At 36.9% G+C, this 18843-nt stretch overlaps 2 protein-coding genes across 6 annotated transcripts in view; one reads left to right on the top strand and one right to left on the bottom strand.

Moving 5' to 3' along the window:
• Window positions 1–10985, bottom strand: part of LOC107656180 (activating molecule in BECN1-regulated autophagy protein 1-like) — an 82908-nt gene extending 71923 nt beyond the window's left edge. For 3 of the 4 annotated variants that reach the window (XM_016443920.1, XM_016443921.1, XM_016443917.1), the window contains exons 1-7: window positions 10742–10985; window positions 9181–9414; window positions 7652–7710; window positions 7330–7513; window positions 6054–6226; window positions 4965–5031; window positions 3445–4868 (exon numbers count right to left, since the gene is read on the bottom strand). In XM_016443920.1, the coding sequence (XP_016299406.1) occupies window positions 3445–4868; window positions 4965–5031; window positions 6054–6226; window positions 7330–7513; window positions 7652–7710; window positions 9181–9312 (2039 nt within the window). In that variant the 5' untranslated portion in view covers window positions 9313–9414; window positions 10742–10985. Of the gene's footprint in view, window positions 1–3444; window positions 4869–4964; window positions 5032–6053; window positions 6227–7329; window positions 7514–7651; window positions 7711–9180; window positions 9415–9618; window positions 9699–10741 lie in introns of those variants that run through there. The other variant, XM_016443919.1, reaches the window with a different exon arrangement.
• A 473-nt stretch (window positions 10986–11458) lies between these two features.
• LOC107656181 (lysosomal acid phosphatase-like) overlaps window positions 11459–18843 on the top strand; it is a 27695-nt gene continuing 20310 nt past the window's right edge. The window contains exons 1-11 of one of the 2 annotated variants that reach the window (XM_016443923.1): window positions 11459–11612; window positions 14252–14347; window positions 14717–14803; window positions 15223–15375; window positions 15586–15684; window positions 16186–16275; window positions 16579–16711; window positions 17147–17235; window positions 17367–17473; window positions 17557–17735; window positions 18014–18137. In XM_016443923.1, the coding sequence (XP_016299409.1) occupies window positions 11529–11612; window positions 14252–14347; window positions 14717–14803; window positions 15223–15375; window positions 15586–15684; window positions 16186–16275; window positions 16579–16711; window positions 17147–17235; window positions 17367–17473; window positions 17557–17735; window positions 18014–18096 (1200 nt within the window). In that variant the 5' untranslated portion in view covers window positions 11459–11528 and the 3' untranslated portion in view covers window positions 18097–18137. Of the gene's footprint in view, window positions 11613–14251; window positions 14348–14716; window positions 14804–15222; window positions 15376–15585; window positions 15685–16185; window positions 16276–16578; window positions 16712–17146; window positions 17236–17366; window positions 17474–17556; window positions 17736–18013; window positions 18138–18843 lie in introns of those variants that run through there. The other variant, XM_016443922.1, reaches the window with a different exon arrangement.

The following is an 18843-nucleotide window of genomic DNA, read 5'->3' on the forward strand; positions in this document are numbered from 1 at the left end:
GTTCATTTTGAACGAATCTTTAATGTGACTCGGGAAGAACGAGTCGTCTCGGGGAGTGATTCGTTCAGTCGCGCATGCTCAACATCCTATAGGTTCTGTACTGGAATTAGTCAAGTAGTTCACCTGTTTAGAGTCTTCGGGTTTTTCGAGTCGTTCGTTAATCACGTGACAGACCCATAAGCTTAACCTAAGCAGTCTGAGCCAAGAGACTTAATAATAATAACCAACTCTTTATTACCTTTTTTACAACATTCAGTGTTATGGAAAAGAAGCATCATGACAGAAATTCACACATTTATAAACTGTAAGAAGTAAAAAGCTACAATTTGAGACCAGAAACGCATCACGTAACTGTAAGAGTAAATAATAATTATAATAATGATAATACTACTACTACTAATAATAATAATAACTATGCACCCTTTTGTAAGGAAGCTTGTAAATGAACTAATTTCTCTATCCAAAGCTGTCACGTCACGTGACAAAAGAACGAATGATTCGAAAGATTAACTAATCAATTCTCTTTCCGGCTCAGACTGCATAGGTTAAAGCTTATGGGGCTGTCACGTGATGAACGAACGACTCAAATCCGAAGACTCGAGAGTTAAACTAATCAATTGTCTTTCCGGCTCAGACTGCATTGGTTAAGTTTATGGGGCTGTCACGAACGACTCAAACCCGAAGACTTAATTGTCAGATAAGAGGTGAGGTGAGTTAATCATAGACTGAAGACCCAGGTAAACAATTAATTAATTTTTTGCTGTTTTTTTTTTTTTACTTCCTATACATCAAAGATTCCCAAAAAAAACATCACGGTTTCCACAAACATATTAAGCAGCACAAATGCTTTCAACACTGATAATAATAAGAAATGCTTATTGAGCACCAAATCAACATATTAAAATTATTTCTGAAGAATCATGTCATACTAATGGGTGCTGACAATTTAGCTTTGTATTTGTAATATACTGTATAGTTGTAATAATATTTCACAATATTACAGTTTTTACTGTATTTTTAATCAAATAAATGTATAAGATCAAAAAAAAAAATAGAATAGTAGTGTATACATATAGGCCTACTATTCACTGAGAGCACTTTTAATCACTTTTCAATAGAAGATGCAGTTTTTCCAGATATTTCAGTAATTTAATTAATTTCAACTAAATTCAAGCACTGTCGGGATTTCAAGGACCTGTTGTCCCTTACATTTGAGATCACAAGGGTGAGAAATATAAGCTCACAAATCTCAAATGACAGATTCTTTCTGTTTGTGTTGCTATGAACAGCATAAACACAACAAACATGTTCCTTTCACTTACAGTTTCTGTCAGTATCTTGCACAATAGACTGTTTCCTGGCGATGCACAAACAAAATAAATCTGTCTTAAGCACAGTCTTATGGTAAGACTATCAACTTACTCTTCCTACAGCTGTCATGATGAAAAGACTACACATATGGTAAACTATCATTCAAAAGTTTGGGGTTTATAAGACTTTTTTTATTATTACTATTATTCAGCAACGGTGCATTAAAGTGATCAGTGATAGTCAAGACATGTAGCCTACATCACAAAAGATCTATTTCTTTAAGAATCCTGAAAAATAAATAAATAAATAAATAAATAAATAAATATATATATATATATATATATAAATAATATTTCACAATATTACAGTTTTTACTGTATTTTTAATCAAATAAATGTATAAGATCAAAAAAAAAAATAGAATAGTAGTGTATACATATAGGCCTACTATTCACTGAGAGCACTTTTAATCACTTTTCAATAGAAGATGCAGTTTTTCCAGATATTTCAGTAATTTAATTAATTTCAACTAAATTCAAGCACTGTCGGGATTTCAAGGACCTGTTGTCCCTTACATTTGAGATCACAAGGGTGAGAAATATAAGCTCACAAATCTCAAATGACAGATTCTTTCTGTTTGTGTTGCTATGAACAGCATAAACACAACAAACATGTTCCTTTCACTTACAGTTTCTGTCAGTATCTTGCAGATACCTTAATTTGTTATAGGGGTCTTTGAGCAGTTCAGGGTGAAATTTTGACGTGTGTGTGTGAAGGCTCCAAAAGTCTGCTGTGCACTTCACTTTTGACATGCTTTGTGAACACAACAAGCTCTTGTGAATTTACATAAATCCAGATACTGTATAAAAACAATGACATGCAGATACACTGGCCTGTTTCCATGCAATTTCTTTCTGGTGAGATTTATAATTTATGTAACAAAATGCAAAAAGAAACTTTGTTTGTCACCTCACTCACTTCTTAATATTTATTCATCTGTGCTGTGGGGAAGTGACAGTGTTGATATGCAGATAAGCACCTCATTAAAACTAGGCCCAGCTCTGGATGGCACACTCTGCTGAGAGGGCTAATAGAGTGCACACAGACGGGCACAAGGTCAGATCAAGCTGATTTCCATGGCAGACACTTTTCTTTGAAGGCCAAACAAGGTTCCTGATCATTTTACTCTAATGACAGTTTATGTGGCGCATCGCAGTGTGGACTGCTTTGTGGTCCTGTCACTATATAACACAGGCTTTGCAAAGAGGCTATTACTGAAGAATAAGAATGTAAAAAATTATATTTGACATGACATCAAACTCACGCAGTATTGTTGCCCATTTCATATGCGAACCATTTTCAGCTGCTGAGCCTTGAGATACAGTTTGCACTGCCAACAGCATCTTTGCAAAGCCTGCATTACATTGTGACAGGTTCACAAAACAATCCATGTTTAAGTTTGTAAGGCATAAAAAAGCTTGAAAATTATTTTAAGTGTAACTTTTCGTGTGATGGCAAAGCTGAAATGTCAGCAGCCATTACTCCAGTTTTCAGTGTCACATGACCCTTCAGAATCATTGTAATATGCAGATTTAGTGCTCAAGAAACCTTTCTTATTCCTAATGTTAAAAACAGTTGTGCTGCTTAATATTTTTGTTGAAACTGTGACACGTTTTTTCAGGATTCTTTGATTAAGAGAAAGTTCAAACAAATATAATTTATTTGAAGATCTTTTGTAAAATTGCAAATGTCTGCACTGTCACTATTGAACAGTAGAGTATATGGCCAAAAGTTTTTTTTGTTTTTTTTTGCAGTGACCCCATTAATTCTTTCAGTTGAGCCCTGCTATCCTACTTCCTCCTATTTACCTCACTGTAACTAGTCGGGCAAAGTTTCTCAACATAAATCGACATTGCTGTCATTTCCATGTAGATAGTCATGAGCTAACATCTGATATCAGTAAGTTGTGAAAATTAGTCATTAGTGCGGCTCAATTTCCATAATCTTTTTGGACTGGTGAGGAAACTTGGCATGTTTTCTACTACAATGAAACCTTTCAATATCTAACAAACAAGAAAGTTTAATTCCTCATGACATGACCTCTTGAAGCATTCAAACAAGACTGCTGCCTCACCTGCGTAAGTAATCGTCATCCGGCGCGTCTTCAGGCATTTCCTGGTTTAAGGCTTCTTGTGGTACATTTGTTGAGCGAGAGGTGGCAGACTGCCTGTAAACACGCTCCAGTTGTCCAGTTTCCTGGTTGAAGACCAGCCCAACGGTCTGCTCCTCGTGCTGACCAGTAGCTGTGCTGCGGGAAAAGGGAATATGAGGCTCTGGGGCGTCTGGGCTGGGCTCCATGGGTCTGTGTTCAAGTAGGTCATGATCAGAATGAGAGACTGGGGCTACACTGTGGAGGGCAGGGCTTGTAGGTTGCCAAGCTGCATTTCTCTCAGCAGATGTCTCCTGACCTGTTCTCTCCCAGCGCCTAGTGCCCTGATTGTAGGTGAAAAGGTTGTGACAGACTCTACAGCGGTTCATGTGACTGCGTGAAGGGTTTTCGCCACCGTAGAGTGGCTGGTAATGAGATGGACCTGGTTGCTCTGGGTCCATGTTGTTATTCAGCATTTCCTGAGTCTGTTGGTCCTGTCTGTTGCCCTCTTGAGGCTGCACAGGGTCCTGCATTCGATCATACTCCATGAAATAGCGGTTAAGGTTACACTGAAGAACACTGCGGATGGAAGAAGGGCTGCTGTGGCCCTCTTCCTCTGGTGGGCGGTGCCCGCTAGAACTAGTCCCTGATGTGCTGCCGCTGCTACGAGGAAGGCCCCATCCATCACTAGATGAGGTGTAAACAGGTGACTGGCTAGAAGTCCCTTGCTGTCGCAGGACAGAAAGCAGGCTGACAGAGGAAGCGCTGGTTCTGGGTGGAGTCATACTACTACCTCGTCCATTAAGCACACAGCCTACCCAATCTGCCCCAGGGAGACGGCTTCCATCTTCCCTGCCTGGTGGTTGCTGCCGGAAAGGTGGGATGGGTGCCATTCCAGACACTCCCCTCCTCCCAGAGCTAGAAGAAATGTTCCGCACGTTGCTCCCGCCACCATACACGCAGCTAAATGCTGAGGGCCGATTTGAAGCATAAGATTCAGTGGGAAGCCGTGGTATTCGCGGCTCTGTGCGTGCAGAAGAAAAGGTGGATGCGTGTGATTGCCCCTCCAGGGAGGCAGAGTCTGAAGGGTCCTCGTCAGGCGGAGACGGAACCCGTGTTGATGAGCAACGGCTACAGAAACACACTACTCCGAGTGGCTGAACGCAACCATGGTACGGCAGCCGGGATCGAGCCCTCAAAACAGCATAACGCCCAGACGAATCAGACGCCTCATCACTGGAAGCAGCGAGAGTGCCTCCAGCCTGAGGGACGGAGTTGCGGGAAGTGAGGATATGCAAAAAATTGTGCAAGATAGGTGTGCGTCTTACAGGCTGGGACTGGAGGAAAGAGCGCTGACGGAGATGAGGCATCTCCACACTGTCCATTGGAATCTCAGGATCATCATCATTCTGCAACGCACAAATGCAAGCATATGCACAAATTTGAAAGAATACAAACGTAATGTCTTGTGCCTAAACAACTACAATTCCAGCAAAAAGACTCACCTGTTGGTTTGAAGGGTTTACAATGGCAGTTAGAAGATTATGACCCAACGGATCAAACCTCACCAACCTGCAAAAAACACCGGAAAGTCACAAATAGTTCACCCAAAAATTAAAAATCACTTATCATTTGCTCACCCGCATGTTGTTTCAAACCCAAACGACTTCATCTTTGAAACATAAATGAGGATATTTTGAATGAAACCCGAGTAATTTCTGTCCCTCCATTTAAAATCCATTCCACAAAAACTGACACTTCAAAAAGTCCATGTGAGCAGTTTAATCCAAAACTGCATCCCAATGACACACTATACACTATGCACTTATACACTTGTACTTAATTTGTCATTAACAATCGGAATCTGATAGCCTCCTCCCCTTTCGCAACGTAATTAAAGCTGTGACAGTTGAGTACATGAAGTGTTCAACATGCCACACTTCACTTTTCAGGTTTTTAAGTGCATTATCCGGGTATTTAAAGTGCACTTTTTTTTTTTTTTAATTTTCAGTGTGAACACACTATTCATACTACAAAACGTCATAGAATAGTGCATAAGTATGCGATTAGGGATGCACCACAAGTCTTCTGAAGAGACATGATAATTTTATATGATGAACAGATTTTCTTAATATATAAACATTAATAATTATATGTTATAAATATAACATAAATACATAAAGTGCATCAAATATGGTAAAAGGATTCTCAAATGTGCTTATTTGACATGCAAGAACAAACCACATTGTTTTTTGCTCGTCAAACTAGAACATTTGAGAATCCCTTTATCATATTTGATAAGCTCTATATATATGTGCATTAATTAATGTTTATATGCGAATAAAAGCCTAAATTAAATCTGTTCATCATATAAAGCAATCGTTTATCTTCAGAAGATGGAATAAACTGCTTAATTGAGATTTATTTTACAAAATGTATAAAGTATCAAAAGTTTGTGTTTTTTTTTATTAGTGTTTTATAGTTCTTATGTATGTTTTTTGAACGACAAAGGGTTTGGGTGAGTTGTTGATGACACAATTTTAATTTTTGTGCAAACTATCCCTTTAAATTAATAAAATGTATGTGCATCAAACCTGACTCTCTCTGTCTCGCTACCAGTCTTCACCACAGCAAAGGGCTCCTTCCGACTCCAGTCCCACAGATGTAGCTCATTGTTGGTGGCAATGAGCAACAGCTGAGCAGTAGGATGGAAAGCAAGGGATGCAATTGCTGAGTTACTCTCTGTGAGCCAGCTCTCACTGCCTCCCTGAAACAACACCACACAAAAGCAAAATTAACTTGTGGTGACAAATCTACAGTAGTGGTCAACCGATATTGTTTTTTTGACGGCCGATACCGATATCTTGGAAAGCAGGGTGGCCGATGGTCGATATAAAGCCGATACAATTTTATTTATTTTAATTAATGTTTAAGAAATTTCAAATCATTTGAAAATGAATTAAAAAGTAAATGTGTTAAATAAATATACTTATACTTTAGATGACAAAGTATTTTTCACAAATAAATAAATATTTAACAAAAAATATAATAAAAAAGGAAGTAAACACTGTAACCAACAGGGCACTCAGTATTCTGGGAAGTTTGTGTGCATTGGGAATCATATTTTTTCAAATAAAGCCAAGGTAACACTCATTTTACATACAGCACACAGTGGAAATGACATGCATATGGCAGTGGGCAAATGCATAAAGCACAGCATAATTTGAAATCACTAGTTTAAAGTTTGTCGATCTCGCGTCTCCAGTGAAGCTGAACTCTCCTCCTGTCCGCATTCAATTCACACGGACCGACCATCATGCAGCGTACACGCGATCACACTTCATAAGATCTCACAGGTGGATTCGACTAAGTTTGCAAGCTTTGTGAAATTAAATGTTCATTAGTCATTCAAAGATTTGTTTAAATTATATAAATGCGTATTTGCTGAATGCTGATGGCAAATGAGAAAGTATTATAATGTTTGCCTTTCTATTACTAATAATATAAAAGCAATCGTTATAATACTTTTTGTATACATTTTAATTCCTTTGTTTAACCGTTCTATCCGATTATTAGACAGACTTCTTAGACAGAACTGTTAACGACGACGGCGAACAAGAGAGAGAAGGCCGCTGTCAGCGCCGTCAAAATAAAAGTCTGTCGCGGCGTCAAAATAAAAGCCTCGAACGCATCGCCCAAACAGGAAAACTTATCGGCCGATGCCGAGATTTTAAAAATGCCAAATATCGGCCTTGGCGATATATCGGTCGACCACTAATCTACAGAAAACAAAAAACATATTAAAGCAAAGAGCAGAACGATTACAAGTTGACAAAACAATCATTGAATATGCGTATGGTCAAGACTTACATGCAGGTCCCAGATTCGGACCTCTCCATCCAGGCAGCCAGAAGCAATAAGGCCAGGGATGCTAGGGTGAAAGGTCAGGCACCAGGGTGTCCGGCGGTGACCCACTAGAGAGTGAACACACTTTCCGGTCTTAACCTCTGTGATGTAGATGTTGTGGTTCACATGGGTCGAGGCCATTAAAGACCTGCGAAGAGACAAATAGCAAAAACTCTCTGCATAGCTTGTCGATGATAGGGCCTAACTAGAAAAGCCTGAGATCAGCCTGTCAGTTTATTTAGCAGATCTGTACTGAAGACTATGAAAAAGAAGTCAGTTATCTTACCTATCTGGACTGAAGGCCAGAAGAAAGGTTGAGCGAGGGCTGTCTGGTAACTCCACTTTCTGTGACACCGAAAGAAAATCAATAGAGCAGTGATTTTACCTCAGTCACATCCAAACCACAGTATTAAGACCTATTCACGCCAAAGACGAAAACTATTATGAATGATAGATATAACTATTAAGTTTTAAAAATCATTTTAATTATATGAGAATAGTGAAGTCCACACTACAACTATAGCGATAATGACATGGAGGAATGATATTGCTGGAATCACTTTGAGAATGATCGTTTTTCAGCTGATGAACATTATAAACATTGACAGCCGATCAGAATTCACCCAGCTTTAAATAGCTTACACATTTAAAGCAGAAGCCTGCAGCACAAGCTTAAAATAAATATTGTTCTTGGTGTGAATGGCCCTTTACGGGTGCTGAGTAGTGTGTACTTTTTCTAGTCAATTTTTGACAATTATTAAAAAAGAAGAATCCTATGGCTATAAAGGTATTTATTTAGAAGTTCTTTAGAATTTTTGTATTAATTTAGAACGTCAAATAGTAAATAAATTCTAAAGATCAACAGTTGGCGAAACAAATAAAAACAAAATTGTCTTAAAGTGCCCCTATTATGCCATTTCCAATATTGCCTTTCATGCAGTGTGTAATGTAGCTGTATGAGAATGTAAATGATCTGCAAAGTTGTAAAGCTGAAAGTGCACGATAAATAAAGTTGTTGTCTCCCAAAATAAAGAATCGACTCTGAACAGCCGAAATGAGTCGTTAGTCATTCGAATCCCACTTCCGTGACGGCTACACGTCACAGGGTAACACATTTGCATAATGTGCGCCTATGTTCTACGTTGGCCGGCCACGAACAACTTGACATCATTGACAACTCGAACAACTTGAACTTGAACTAATCTCGGAGAGTTCACCACGGGATTCACAAAACGCTCGCTGTTGAAAGATGGATCAGTATCCTGTTTATGTGGACCAGCTGCTCCACTGAATCACAACCTGCAAGTACGATAAATAATAGATGTTTATATTTTCTATAGAGCGTTCAAAATACAGAACTATTGAAATAGGCGTCTCGTTTCCGACACCGCTGTACGCCGTAGACCAATCACAACAGACTAGGCCATCTGACCAATCAGAGCACAGAAGGCTCACGGAAAGGAGGGGTTTAGAGAGACTGAATCTTTGAACTGCTTCGAACTAATCGTTTGAGAATCGCTGGAAAATGAGGTGATATTAAATGCATATTTGGAGAAAACGAAAGCGTTTTTTGACCTTGCATGCATGTAATCCTATTGTAGGAGACTCCCAAAACAATATTAGGAACCGTAAAAATGGCATAATAGGGGCACTTTAATAATATTAAAAATAGTTACTTTGTAATTGTGATAGTGATACTACAGTAAGATCAGTAGGCAGCTTATTGCTTCTGACATTACACATTGTACTGAGCAGGCATTTCCCCATACAAGAGGCTACAAGTCAACAAATGACAGAGATCTGTGCGTCAGTTACCTGGCTTTGCCATTTCATGCGCTGTGTCTTTTCCTCTACAAGCTGCTGTAGGATCCTGTGTGAGGCAAGGCCTCGTGCTCCTCGCTCTCGACTTGACAGGATACATACTGAGTTCTTCTGTCCCACCTTCATCTCCACAAACTCTTCCTCGCTCCAACCCTCTTACACCAGACCCAGAGCCGTCCACCGGCTCACACACAACTAGACCACCACTGCTACTGCCATGCCATCATTCTGGGTGAGAGACAAAGAGATCAACAAATTGTCATAAAACTTCCAAAAAAAAAGGGCCATCAATGCTCATGAATATCTTAGAAATATAACACATCATAACTTGAATACAACTCAATATTAATTTCGTGACAATGAGACAATTTCCCATTTCTCGGTAAGAAGTTATTTAAATTCAGTGTTAAATCTTCCAGCATTGTATCTCACCACAGATTGTCTCCAAATATGATATCTGCGCAATCAGCACAGGTGTCAAAGGAGATTACAAGGTGTAAAATAACTTTTAACGCACATTGAATCAACACTACAGAGCGAAACGATGGTGTATCCTGGTGGTGTCACATGAATAGGCAGGGCATAGAAGAGCAGTGTAAAAACAATCAAAGATTGTTACAAAAATTACAAATACACACATGCAATGGCAGAAAGACTCCTTTTAATATCTTACACAGATAAATAGAAACTTTATTGTAGGGGTTAGTTAACTAAAACAACAACACCAACAAAAATAAATAAATTAAATTTAAAAATCAACTATTTTATTTCAGCTAGTTGCCAATATTTCACATTTTCATTTAGTTTAACTTGATGTAATAAAATAATGAAAACTAAAATAAACATTAATAAAAACCATATATAAATATACACAAAATACATTAAAAACTATACAAAATATTAATAAAAAGGCTACAAAGGTATGTTACTAAAATCAAACTGGTGGGAAATTAGGTAACATGTAAGATATGTAAGACAAGATATATTTCAGCAAATAACAAAAGAAAGGCTAAAATAGATAAGAACTAATCATGACAACAAATCAATAAAGATATATAATTAAATAGTCTTTATAAATAATTAAATAGTAGCAAACGCAGTTTTATGCACTTGCCTGTATTATATGGATAAATATACTTATAAAATTATAAAAATGTTATTTACATTTAGGAATACAACCCTAAGCTAACAGAGTGAAAAAACTTGGATTAGCTTTACATGTCTTGTGACAACTTGAGCTATCCTCCATCTGGCAGGCTACATGTTTGACTTCAGCTGTTATCTTCTGCTATTAAAGCTAGATAGGGGATATAAAAGTGCTAAGTAACTTCATGGTCATAGAATAAAGTAACCATTGAAAATTATATAAAATTTACGATGTTTGTTTTTAAATGAGGAAACTATGCTAACAGCTTTCACATTTAGCGGTTAGCAGGCTAACGTTACAGTTTACGGGTGATGTATTAATACACAGTTGCGTGGTGTTTAAATTATGAGTGTTATTTTGTTTAAAATATGTTTAAGACAACCACACGGGGTCTCAGATTTGGCCTACCTTTTTCTCATATTTTTGTCCGAATATACTCCTTGAAATCGTAGATGTCAAGTGAAACAAGTACGTTTGGGCACTTAAGCAGCAGGAACGTTGTTTAAATATTCAGTATAAATTTTATGTTCGGCTTTATATAAATATTGTGAGAAATAGTTTTGTTATTTCCCGAAAAGAAGGTCGAATGTACTTTAGATTTGTTGCTGTGTTCAGCACCTCCTGCCAAAAAAGCGTACAGACGAAGCCAGTAGAGCACAGATCCTTCGTAATCAATTACCGAAAACATCGTTCACAGGCGAACCTGAGCTGTCGCTTTTGTTTTTATACAGTCTATGCTGTAAACACAGGTAAATCGGTAATAATTAAACCCTGTGCATACATAACACCTTGCTATTTACTTTCTATCTAAATTACGGAGATGAACATAGTATTTCAAAATGTCTGTATGAAAATACAAAATAAAATAATTAAAAATAATATGTATTACCTTTCAAAATTAAAATAGCAAATTAAGTGTGAAAACAATCGGTTATCATATTCAGATACACCATATTTGAGGCTTGGATATCAGGTTAAACATTAACTCATAAATACAGCATAAAAATATAACGAGTGGATTTTCATTTTGACCGACCAATCAATTTACGTGTTTTTACGTCGCAGAATGCGTTGACCAATGGGAGCCCTCTTTTACCCGGAAACCCCTGTAGCTCCTCCTGTGTTTGCCAGATCAGCCAGACAACGACCGTTCAATTAGGTTACTGTACTCTGCCTCAGCTGCTCGTCCACAAGTATGAAGTCCTGTTTTCTGATCGTCGTTTTCCTCTTCACTTTCAGACTTTCCAGTGGAGAAAGGATGCTGAAGTTTGTCACTGTTGTGAGTAGTGTATAATGTAGCTATAATCTTTTTTTTTTATTTTTTTTTTATTGAACAGTATCAATTTACACACTCATATGGGGAACAATAAAATGCATAATGTAGCTATAATCTGTCTGCAGTATTATACTAACATACTGTCTGCAGCTGTTTTGACATCCGTTCGGCTTAAAAACCTTTCATAAAATGACACACACATTCTGACTCACATTTGTTATGTGTCATATTTGTATGCATTACAATGTGAGCTGAGTTTGTGTTTCCTTTTCGGTTTTATTCGCTCTCAATGCTTTGCATTGATTATATTGTATCGACAGTGATATCAGTCTAGTTTGAAACGGTATCCAACAGTAACAACACGTGAGTGGCAATATCTGCTGACATGAGTAACCATTGTTTGCTACCAACTTTGTTTTTGGCTCTACAACTTGTTCTCGACTTAAACGTGGGTTATTTGATATTGTATCCAACCTATCAGCTTGCTAAATATTTGAGTTCATCATATGATGAAACATGTTGTTACTTTCAGTTAGGGCTGCACAATTAATCGAATTTGTAATCGCGATTACAATTATGGATGCCACAATTAGGTAATCGTTCAAAGTCCACTTATGTTATTCTGCGTGCTTAAGATGCTATTTTTTTCTTTCTACATGTTATCTTAAGGGGTTTTCCCATTATTTTAATTTTAGTTTTAGTATAACATTATAATACCATTCATATTTTTATTTTTGTTATAATTTAAAAAAGAAACCAATCCGCTGTATAGTTGATATTTGAGGCTTAATACTATAGAAAAGCACTAAAAGTTTTTCAGTTAGAGTGTTTTCAGCTTGTTTATTTTCATATAAAAAATACGGCATGCAGTTGCATCAAACAATGGTATTAACATCATTCAATGTAAATTGTGATAATCATAATTAATAATCGCAATTACAATTTCAAGGGAATAATCGACAATTATTATTGTTGTCATAATCGTGCAGCCCTACTTTCAGTGCACCTCCCAGTTCAGTCAAAGCAATAAAATGCTTTGATTCAAGCTATCCCAGTAGGTTTATTCCAAGTACATTCTACTGTGGTTCTTTTGTATTGGATGTATAGATAGGAAAAAGGCCTGGCTTTTGATGTGCAAGTTTTGTATATCCAATTATAAGGAAGTTCTGACAATGTTGAGGCATGTTCATTTTGTGGTATCTCAGAAGAAACAGCTGTCCATTTATTTAATTGTTTTATTGTAATTTAAGTTCCTTTATTCTTAGCCCTACAAATGTAAACCATTTCTTTGTTCTCAAAGTTCTTATGAAAATCATTTATCTCTTGAATATGTTCCAACTTCTTTATATTGTATGGAATATAATAATTCATAAACAAAAATGGTTCAAATTTCCATTGTGTATCCCCATTCTAAAATTCCAATCGCTTAGGCTTATACACAATAATAAAAGTACCAGATTGTCAAGTCAAGTCAAGTCACCTTTATTTATATAGCGCTTTTAACAATACAGATTGTGTCAAAGCAACTGAACAGCATTAATTAGGAAAACAGTGTGTCAATAATGCAAAATGACAATAGTAAACACTCATTTTTCAGTTAAAGACAGTTCATCATTGAATTCAGTGATGTCATCATCCAGCTCAGTTCAGTTTAAATAGTATCTTTGCAATCAAGTCAACGGTATCGCTGGAAATGAAGTGTCCCCAACTAAGCAAGCCAGAGGTGACAGCGGCAAGGAACCAAAACTCCATCGGTGACAGAATGGAGAAAAAACACTTCTATTTTTGTTTTTTTCTCCATTCTATTAAACTGAATTGTATGCTAAATGAGAGTATTTAAAGATGTGGTTTAACTTTTCTTCTATTTGCACACATAAATATGTTTATTCTACTTTGTACATACAGTGGGTACGGAAAGTATTCAGACCCCCTTAAAGTTTTCACTCTTTGTTATATTGCAGCCATTTGCTAAAATCATTTAAGTTAATTTTTTTTCCTCATTAATACACTGTATGTTGGTGTTACTATATCATACTGAAGATATGAATGTTTATACATTTTGTTTCACCTCTGCGCCACATAAAAAAAAACTCAAAACCCTTTTTTGTATTGTGGGTAGACATATTTGATACTGACACCTGGTTTAATTATGTGAAAAGAAGTGTTCTGTGGTAAATCATGACGATCAGGTCAGTGCAGATGAGGAAGTTTAAACCAGAGGGTTGTGCTGTTTTAAGCGTGATTGTGTAACATGACTATAATTGAATGCATTCCTAGAACACCTACTTAATGATTCAGGTAAATATTACTATAGACTTTAGTGTAAATGAGAGAAGGCCACAAGCCAGTACTGAAAACGTAATGCATGACACACATTTAAACATGGCTGATTTCTGTGAAAGACAGAGATAAGGAGATAGACTGAATCTGCTTAACCAGTTAGATTGTGTTTACACACAACTGTGGCTTGTGTCCGGGTGTCAGGATGAGCACATGACAAGTTGGATTTGCTGATCTAGTCACAGTTGCACAGTGTAGTTCTTCCTCCTGAACACACACACACACACACACACACACATACATACTTACATGCATACATAAATCCCCAATACTTATGGGGTATTTGACTTCCTCTCCGTCAGCTTTATCGTCATGGTGACAGATCTCCAATCAAGGCCTATCCAACTGATCCCTATAAGGAGAGTGACTGGCCCCAGGGTTTTGGACAGCTCTCTCAGGTACAGTATGCAGACACACACACATACTTTATGCTCTTTGTTTTAATTGGTTGTGTGCTACTTAAGTAGCCTTTAGTTTATATAGTGACATGCAAGTATCTGTGCTATATTGTGTTTATGTATACATTGAGGGGGTGACCCGCCCCTTACATAATTACAACACTTTTTATAGAAAAATAGTTATGAGTAAAACCTTCATCTCACATTCAGATGACTGTTCACAAAAACAGTTTATTTCTTAATGTTTACAACTTTAAGTTAGCGCCAAATTACTGAATGCACCTTTAAGGATTTTATTTCATTCTTTCACCATAAGATTTAGTAAGAGGGTGTTTTTATTACTTCAACTCAATCTTCTGATCATTTCAGGAGGGAATGAAGCAGCATTTCGAACTGGGTCAGTTTTTAAAGAAACGGTACACGGGATTCCTGAGTGAGGACTATGACCGACATGAGGTTACTGTCTCTTTAAATTGTTTAAACATATTCAATCAATTTAAAGGGATAGTTCACCTTAAAAATGAAAATTGTCATCATTTGCTCACCCTCATGTCGTTCCAAACCTGTATGAGTTTCTTATGCTGAACACAAAAGAAGATATTTTGAAGAATGCTGGTAATTGGACAGTTGAAAGTCCCCATTGACTTCCATAGTATTTCTTTCCTTACTATGGAAGTCAATGGGGACCAACAACTTTTATTCTTTAAAATTATTCAAAATATATATTTTTTTGTGTTCAACATAATAAAGAAACTTATACAGGTTTGGAACGGCATGAGGGTGAGTAAATTATGACAAAATTTGAACAATTCCTTTAAACATAGAGTTGTCACGTTTGTTTAAATAGAATAAGTAATCCTGTCTTTGCGTTATAGATATTCATAAGAAGTACAGATGTTGACCGCACTCTGATGAGTGCAGAAGCGAACCTGGCTGGCATGTTCCCACCTAATGGTTCTGAGGTGTTTAATCCAGATTTGAAATGGCAACCAATACCTGTTCACACTGTCCCAGCGGATGAAGAGAAGGTAGTTCTGTTCACACTGCAGTTCTGTTCCCACTTTTCTCTCCACAATTTTGTGGCACACTGAAACTTGGCCCTGACCTCTCTAGCAATGAAGTCATATTTGCTGGGCAGCAGCATTAGTAAATGTCTCTGTATGTTTAAAATCTGTTTCCATGGCTACATGACCTGCCTACAGTGTGCTTGTGCGTATTTATTTATTTTTTCTTTCCAGCTGCTTTCTTTCCCTCTGGATGACTGTCCACGTTACACACAGTTAATGAACGAGACTGAAAAAACAGACATTTTTCTTAACATGACTGAAACCTACAAGGTGAGTCCACCTTGCAAAAACTCATTTATAACAGCAGATCATATGTCATAAACAAGATCATTTTACAGCGATTATTAAAATTAATAAGTAAATTAATAACATTCTTCCCTTAGATTTAAAGACCTGTTTTTAAGATTATATTGAATCCCTAGATTTCTGACCTTGTGAAAATGCTTATTTTGTTGGGTAAATATCATATAAATGGAAGAAATGTAAATCATTTTATTGATTTTGTGAAAATGTTTCAAATACTTCAAAAAAACAGAAAGGCAGAAAACTTGCCCCTCTGTCAAAGTATTTACAGTTTACATTTTTGTTCACGAGGCAATATTCCATTTTTATTCTTGCTCCCTATTTTTTTAATGTTAGTAATTCACGTACATGTTAGTACATAACTTACAAACTTGCAATGTAAATGTGCAAAAAGAAAAAAAAAAACATTAGATGAGCCATCCCAGCCAAAATGGTTACTACACTGTAAAATGATGTCATTTTATGCAGGCCTTCATAGAGATGGTGAAAAATAAAACAGGACTGGAGAAAACCAACATTGAGACTATTTGGAGTGTGTATGACACATTGTTCTGTGAGGTGAGTTGCACACATGCACTCATGACTTTCTTAGCATTAGGAAAAACTTTCTAAACTAAACTGTCGTTATAGACAAATTTGATGGCTTGTGGGTAAAACTGTTCCCTGTTCTTTGTGGACTCTTTCATGATATAGAGAGACTTTGTGGTAAATGTCTTGTAATAATGGCCTTACCACAAGCTGAATCACTACTCCAGACTGATCTCATGATGCTCAGAATCGATTAAATCCAAATGCTCAGACAGACACCATGGACTGTGTCAGATAAGATAATCGTCTCTTTTTGTTATTCTCCTTCCCCAGGCAAAACATGGGATGCGACCACCAGACTGGGTGACTTCAAGTGTCATGGAGACGCTAAAGGTGTTAAAGAACTTTGGTGTTCAGATTTTGTTTGGAGTCTACAAGAGAAAGGAGAAGTGCAGACTTCAGGGAGGTGAGAGCTTATCGCTAGGCAGAGCTTTATTTTTTATTTATTTATTTTTTAATTCATGCCAAATCAACACGAACAACAACCGCAACAACAATAAAACTAAATGAATAAACAATAAGAATCAAATAAAAACCAAAACCTAGAGAATAACATTATACGAGGTTAAACATTGAGAGTAGTTTCTTAAGAAGAGAGAAGATTCTTGACAGCATTTTCATAGTTACACACTCTGACACTTTTATGCACACATATGCAAATCAGCTTTGTAGTAATAGAGGGAGAGGCTGCTTCCTCAAATGGTGTGCAGTTGCATGGAAATGTCAATGCAAAGAAACAGTGGATGGACCGCTCTATATTCAGACCTGAATACACAAGTGCAGTACTGTGATCCTGTCACACGTTAATGTGCTAAAACAGCTCTTATGTTCTCATTTACAGGCCTGCTGTTAGATCAGATAATTAAGAATCTCTCAAATGCAGCAGCACTGGACTCTAAACAGAAAGTGAAGATGATGGTATACTCAGCGGTAAGTCATGTGTCACATCAGCAGACCAAAACACCCAAACATCCTTTTTTTCAGTCAATAGCATACTAAAAAAATACATTTGTCCTCTTTAGGGTAAGCAGTTCATGTAATGTTAACTCTTTCCTCACTAGCATGACACAACAATTGTAGCCCTACAGGAAACTCTGAATGTCTTTAATGGCCTGCAGCCACCTTATGCCTCATGTCATCTATTTGAACTTCACCAGGAAGAGAACGGGTAACATATTGACTGTTTTTCCTAAATGTTTCTAGTAGACATTCTTTTGTCAACTAAAATATACCTTTGCTTTGCTCTTTCAGGACGTTTTCAGTGGAGATGTTTTATCGCAATGACACTAATGTGTCTGAGCCATACTCTGTGTCTTTACCGGGCTGTTCCCAGCGCTGCCCCCTTCAGGACTTTGTGAACCTCACACGTGAAGTCATACCACAAGACAGGAATAAAGAGTGTCAGATAAAGAAGGAAGCCACAGACACTGGTAATCTCAATCATTTACATTAATAAATGCTGTTTATTGCTTACTTCATGCACCACTTTTTTCATGCACACATAAACTGTAAATGAAGAGTTAATTTGCAAAAACAGATAACTCCGTTTTTAACCATTTTCAAAAATCATGTTTTTTCATTGTGCATTCCAATTAATCTCAATCAAACCGCAGTTAATAAAAACATAACAATAAAAACATGATTTTTGAAAAATTTTGAGTTGTCAGTTTTTGCAAATAAACTCTACAAATTATAATTATTTATTTAGGAGATGGTCCTCACTGCAGAACACAAGATCCAGGCGGCAAGGTTGGATCCATATCCAACTCCCCCCACCTTACATATACCTAAACCCACCCATCTCCACCCCCAGATCCCTAAACCCACCCATCTCCACCCCTAAACCTACCCATCTCCACCCCCGATCCCTAAACCTACCCGTCTCCACCCCCTGATCCCTAAACCCACCCATCTCCACCCATAAACCTACCATCTCCATGCCCTAGATGTGGCTCGAACCAAGGTTATTATAGTTTTTCATTTTTTAATTAGTTTTATTTTAATATCGTTTTCAAATTTGCTGTACAATTCAGTTTAGTTTTTATTAGTTTCATTAATATTGTTGTTAGTTTTAGTTTCATTTTTATTTTGTGAACGCATTTTTATTTAGTTTTTATATAGTTTAGTTTCAGTTTTAATTAAAGTGTAGCAGAATTAACAGATCACTTCCAGAGCGCAGGCCAAAGAAAGACTTAGGCATAAAAGGCAATATGGCATAATTTAGCCTTAGTGATGCAAATGTCTAGCAACACAAAATTAACATTTAGCCTTAATGTCTAGCAACACAAAATTAACGCATGCTGAGATTGATTAAATGGTAAAAGTATAGAAAGTATAGAAATAATGAAGCAGTCAAGCCTTTTTACTAAATAAATCTACACAAGTTGTGCTTAATGTCATATCTAATGATGTGCATTGAGATATTTAATATGACAATAAATGTAGCCTAATTTGGTTATGACGGTTAGATGTCTTTTTTCTTTTTTAACAATCATAATATATTGTAACTGTCGTGTCTTGCTCACTTTTCCGTGAACA

The sequence above is a fragment of the Sinocyclocheilus anshuiensis genome, unplaced genomic scaffold (assembly GCF_001515605.1).
Source record: "Sinocyclocheilus anshuiensis isolate Anshui unplaced genomic scaffold, SAMN03320099.WGS_v1.1 scaffold1429, whole genome shotgun sequence".
In the NCBI taxonomy this organism is placed as follows: domain Eukaryota; kingdom Metazoa; phylum Chordata; class Actinopteri; order Cypriniformes; family Cyprinidae; genus Sinocyclocheilus; species Sinocyclocheilus anshuiensis.